Source organism: Musca domestica, unplaced genomic scaffold, assembly GCF_030504385.1.
Source record: "Musca domestica strain aabys unplaced genomic scaffold, Musca_domestica.polishedcontigs.V.1.1 6, whole genome shotgun sequence".
NCBI classification, from domain to species: Eukaryota; Metazoa; Arthropoda; class Insecta; order Diptera; family Muscidae; genus Musca; species Musca domestica.
The window spans coordinates 3,139,732-3,145,532 of NW_026712363.1; the positions used below are offsets into that span (position 1 = coordinate 3,139,732).

General features: G+C 38.0%; 1 protein-coding gene across 1 annotated transcript; it reads right to left on the minus strand.

Moving 5' to 3' along the window:
- Positions 1-784: 784 nt before the first annotated feature.
- On the minus strand, positions 785-3,829 carry LOC101894003 (uncharacterized). Its single transcript, XM_005189925.2, has 2 exons — positions 3,301-3,829; positions 785-858 (listed from the first exon to the last, which is right to left on the minus strand). Exons 1-2 carry the CDS (start codon positions 3,827-3,829, stop codon positions 785-787), a joined length of 603 nt encoding a protein of 200 aa, XP_005189982.2.
- Between the last annotated feature and the right edge of the window lie 1,972 nt (positions 3,830-5,801).

Sequence of the window (5,801 nt, forward strand, 5' to 3'; positions counted from 1 at the left end):
AAGCTTGCACATGCGCTATAAGTGGACATTTCCCGAACGCGAAATCCAAAAAGACGATCTCGGGGTTATTCGTCATGAACAACTTCCACCGACATCTTGGAAGTTAGGCTGAGTAGAAACTATTTACCCGGGTATTGGTGGTCATGTTCGGATTGTCGATGTTCGCACAGCAAATGGCGTTGTAAAGCGGCCCATATATAAACTGGTCGCTTTAACCGACCACTCAACCTCGAATTCCCTTTAAATTCACATTTTTTTCTTAGAAAATGGATTCCTCTAATATGTACAACATCGATCTCGTGACGGCAATTGATAACCATCTGAAAAGGGCCGACAAAAAACAGAGGACTACTTCGGAGGTAGTGGATGATTTAGTGAAGCCAATCGCTGCAGTGACACTCACTGAATCGGAATCCGTCTCTGCGGATTTAAATATCAATAACGCGGAATCCGTAACTGGGGGTTTAAAGGAACGGCATTTGAATATTGAATCCGTCTCTGCGGTTTCATCGGGTCGACAACTCGTTCATGACATATCGGAATCCATAGCTGTGGATTCAATCGCGACCGTTACTGCGGTCGATTCGGACTTTAGTGGCAAAGAGTTACAGATCTTCGTCATGTTTACACCCCACGCGAAGCCGTCACTGAAAAGGTCAAGGAGGAATTTCTTGGATTGCCTTTAGCAGATCCCTCCTTTTTTCGACCAGGTCGGGTTGTGTTGGTGCTGTGCCCTGATGTATATGCGAAAGTGGTGACTCATCGGGTTCAGACGTCACCGGGATTACCTATAGCGCAATACACCATATTTGGTTGGGTATTGTCTGGCGCCTGCTTCAATTAATATATCGTCTGTAACTTGGAAAATTAGAAAAAAATGAATTTTTATAAAAATAAAATTTGAATTGCTCACATAAGTACACTGAACCACCAATTTTACTACATAGCACTATGTAAATCTTACCATACATATTTATCGACTTGTGTTACAACATTCATAATGTTGCAAGGTGGGCGCCCAATGTTAACGCAAGAAATATTAAATTAATTAACTTGCATTGTTTGGAAATGCATCTCTTTTTAGTCGCTCTAATTTCATTGTGTTTGATTTTGGATACTCGTTAGAAAACTGCCTACTCCTTATTGTTACATCATTGAACTAGTCGAATGGCAGTTTTTTTTTAACTAGTATTGGTTTGCGCCGACGCCACCTTTCGGCAATATTAATCTTCGTTTCGATCTTCGTAACACAGGTAATCTGTTTTTCCATTATCCCTTTTTTCCTATTATTAATTATTTATCAATAAAGCAACTGCTTTTATTTTAACTATATTCTAAAACTATTGTGTTTATATTTCTTTTATTTATTTCTCGGAGCGCAATTTCGCCGCATTTACACAGACTGTATGTAAACGGCCTCCAATCTCCACTAAAACTCTCGTCCAAAGGTAACTCTTTTCACTAGTAACTCTTTTCACACATTACCTTTTTTATTTCTTTTGGCACACGCTGAGCCGAAAGAGATGGAAGACGTGAGCTAAAGGAGGCCCAAAACCTAAAAAAGGAGGCCCAAAACCTAAAATTAGCAAACGCGTTGAACGGGTTCTGATAAGAAAATTTAATCAAAACCACCAAACTTCTACCAGGACACTTGCAAGACAGCTCTTTGGCGTTGTTGTTTCTCATGAAACTGTTCGCCAGATCATATTGAAAAATAAATATTAATCAAGAGCAGCCCGTAAAAAACCTCTTCTTTATGCAACAAACACAGAGAAACATCTTTCTTTCGCTACAATCAATATTGTGCAACCAGAGGAGTACTGGGACAAGGTCATATTTTGCGACTGGGACAACATCATATTTTGTATTACAACGATGGACCAGGCAGGGTGTGGCACAAGCCCTTAACATCGCTGCAAAATTGTTATATAATTCCAACTGTGAAATTCGGAAAAATGTCCGTCATGGGGTGCATATCCAGCCAAGGTGTTGCTGATTTAGCATTTCAATTTTTTTATCAGGATAACGATCCTAAACATAAATCACATATGGTGCGCATGTGGCTTCTATATAACTGCGGCAAAGTTATTGACACACCTGCACAGAGCCCGAGAGAGATCTAAACCCCATAGAAAATTTATGGGCCTATTTGAAGAATAAAGTGGCTAAACGGTAACCCAAAAGCAGGACATCACTTAAAACCTCTACAATAGCGGTGTGGCATAAAATACCTAGTCAATACGACATGCAAAATTTGGTTCATTCAATGAAAAAGCGGTTGCAATGCCTAGAATGCGAAGGGTGGCCATACCAAATACTAAAAAACAATATTAATTTTTTAAAATATCATGTATTTTTCTTTGCTCTTGTGAAAAGTGTTATTGACATTGTGGAATATTGATATTTTTTGTTTTAGTTCCATTCTTCCTCCTATTTTAATGATTTTTTTTATTTTTTGAATTTTCTAACATTGCTGTACTTGCGTATAAATAAAATGAAATTAAAAAAAGGTGCCTGTTCTTTTTGGGGTACAAAGTTGAAAATAAAAATTCATTTTAGGTGTGTAAAGTCATTCTTGACATACTATATCTTTTTGAAGCCTTGGTCCCACGTGAAATATATCATTCAGCGATTTCCCATTTGAAGTTCTCGCACTCTAACTTTTGTAGTTTGACTTGTTTCACGTACCTCTGCTTGATGCGGCATATAATGCAAAGCCTTCTTTCTTGGATCCACCTTTATCATGTGACCCATGAATATAAGCTCGTCCATTCTTCTCTCGTATTCTGCCTTCAATTCCGCGTTATCCTCTAATCCATCATAACTTCGTATTTTGTCCCACAATTCGCTCCTCATGACGAACTCCTTCTTCCAATATTCTTGAGTAAAGTGCAACTTTCGATTTTGCCTTCAGTTTTCTTTCTCGGTAGCTGTAACAGTTGAGCCACATCCTCTGATATGGATGTAGTTTATGATCCTTGGTCTATCAGCGCATTGACTGTTACAAATTCTCCATGCAGTGATTTTATACGAACTTGGGCCGCTGCTAACAAAACATTTGTTGTTGTGTTGGTGTTCATTGCTTTCGTATGTCCTCTTCACTCTAAATGCATCACGGTGATGTGATTCATTCCACACTTCTGGCATTTTACATCATAACATTTTTTATCTTTGTTGTGGCTTAAGCATCTAAAGGGCAGACCTGTGCTGATCTTGCCCAATTGTACCTTTCATTCGAAGATAACGCCGAAAATTTTCTGTACCATGCATTATCGTGTCCGCTTATTTTACAGAACTTACATTGCTTTAGTTCCGCTACCACTGCTGATTTCTCTTGGAGCTTGTACATCCCTATGCTATGTGTTTTTCCTACTGAAGCTTCCAAGGCTTGATATTGCTGCTCCAGGAAGTCCATCACATCCTCCAGTTTTTGGATGTCCTTTGACTTCTTTATATTTTGCTCATAAAGAATAAGTCCATCCTTATCCAGTTTCCGTATAATTATTCCGGCTAGAATAGGATTCGCTTGCTCTAGGGGAAACTCCATTGCTTTCAACGCCTGAATACTTTCGTTAACATTGTCCAGTAAATTTCTTATGCTTGCTGCTGACTGACTGTTGATATTTTGATGATCCAGTATTCTATCCACTAATTTCGTGAATAAAATCCTCCTGTTACCACATCTTTTTTCCAGTAATTCCCATGCTGCCTCATAATTCGCCTCGGTTACTTGAATATGTTGCACCAAGTGAAACGTCTCTCCGCTTAGGTTTGTCTTGAGGTAGTTAAGTTTTTGCACTTTTGACAATTTGGAGTTTTCATCTATCATCTTTTTAAACAAATCTTCCACTTGATCACTAAAGATTGGTATTTAAACATTTTTTAGTTCTACATCTAGTGACTCCTCTTTAAGCCCATATATTTATCTCCTGCATTTTGCTCTCAAACTTTTCTTCAATTACGCCAAATTCGGAGTCAACCTCTTCCATTCCATGCACCGTTGAGAGCTCGGCTAAATCGCTTTCAACGGCATCAGCGAGTTTGATTACTTTTTTTCCTGAATTGGAAGATGAATGCGCTTACTTTGATATTTGTCTGGCTGCTCATTGGTGTTGATTGTTTTAAGGTTTGCTTTTCCTCCTCATAACATAAATTGTTGCATTTGTTGTTACATTTTCTCTTGTAAGGCCTTAAATTGTTGTTCGAGCATTAGCCTCTGCACCTCGGGCTCTACTTCCTTTATTATCCTTTGCGGTTCTCGCTCGGCTTACTCTTCCAAATTCGCTAGGAGTTCCTTTGCTTTTCCATAATTCATGTTTATGAGGTCCCAAACGTTTTCTTTGAAATAGGGATCAGTGTTTTCCCATGCACCTTAAGCATATCGTGATTCGTAGTGGCTTCCATCATCGTAGTGTGTCACCCTTAGCGGCTTTCCAAACCATGCCTGCTTGCAGCTATTACCTAATCCCGGTTGTTTATTGAAGGATTAGGCTTTGCAGCTTGTACAATTATGTCTCGATGGCATTGTTTCTCGTTTTGTGAAGCAATTAAACGTTGTAGTTTTTTAGCTTTTTTATTGCTTATGCCTCTGTGGCTTTTTCCAAAATTGTTTTCTTTTCTGCCTCAGTGGCTTTTTGGTTATGTTTGCGCTTATGGCTTTTATTTTTTGTATAATGCCCCCATTGGCTTTTTTTTTGTAATGCCCCTATGGCTTCGTTTTGTCATTTGAATTCTAATTTTATTGAGAAATATATATTACTTAAGTACTAAGACACAACACATCTCATAGGGGGGTTTAATTTTATGCTTCTTCTTAAGACTACAACACTTGACATTTCTAATTCTTATGCATAGGCCTAAAACAACACACAACTGTCGTGATCTATGCTTACTCCACAGCTGAGCGCATGTTTATGTGAGAATATACTTTATTATCAATGCGTCTCCAGCAGCTTAAGGATCAAATCTATTATTATCTTCTTTTATGAACAATTGTTAATTATCAAATTATTAAATCTTTCTAAAGACGCTAAAGATTCCCGTATTTGAATACTGTTTGTCTCCATCAATGACTGAAATGCACTCATTTGATGTCCTATGAAGACTTGTCTAGGAAAATATTTGGATACGTTTCCTACATTATTGAATGGCGTGTTAGCCATTTGCTAACCCGATGGCTCAATCGTTGCAAGTGATGTACTTAGTTCAATCTGCTCATTTTCAGGATGCACATTTAATTCTTCAGACCTTTCCAAATTCATTGGACGTTGCGGAGGATCGATGTAGCGGCCTTCTGATAAATGAAATTTTACCACTACGTAAAAACATATAATATTGAAATAATTGCTGTTCTAGGCTTAAATTGAAAATTCGTCACAAAATCCAAATCCAGACAATAAAATTAATTCACTCTGTCTTTCGCCAGGCAAAGGAAAACCGACATTAATTCGATATTAAATGGGATAAAGTTCAAGCCATGATTGGGTGGGCGCTATAACAACATAACACGTCGTTGTTTAGCAACATTTCGATACATATTTACCTTAATTTATCCATTCTTCCGCCTCTGTTATAGATAGAATAGAGCCCGCTTTACATACATAAATTTCTGTTTCCTCTATTAGCTATTTTACTTCTTTAAAATTTCATACATGAAATAACAAAAAATCTGTAAGTAAAATCTTTATGTTATCCAGTAGCTTTCAAGGATATCGAACTGTTCCGGACTAAGACGTTTGCTAGACTACAGTGAAATGGATTATGTTGCAAAGCGCTGCAGTAGGGCAGTCCCCAGCCCACGT

Bases quoted from the DNA above. Each gene is read 5' to 3' on its own strand.
- LOC101894003 (XM_005189925.2), bottom strand. From the start codon at position 3,829: ATGATAGATGAAAACTCCAAATTGTCAAAAGTGCAAAAACTTAACTAC. The intron at 859-3,300 runs GTAAGTTCTGTA...TAATTTTCCAAG, and splicing joins GGTAGCGGAACTAAAGCAAT to TTACAGACGATATATTAATT.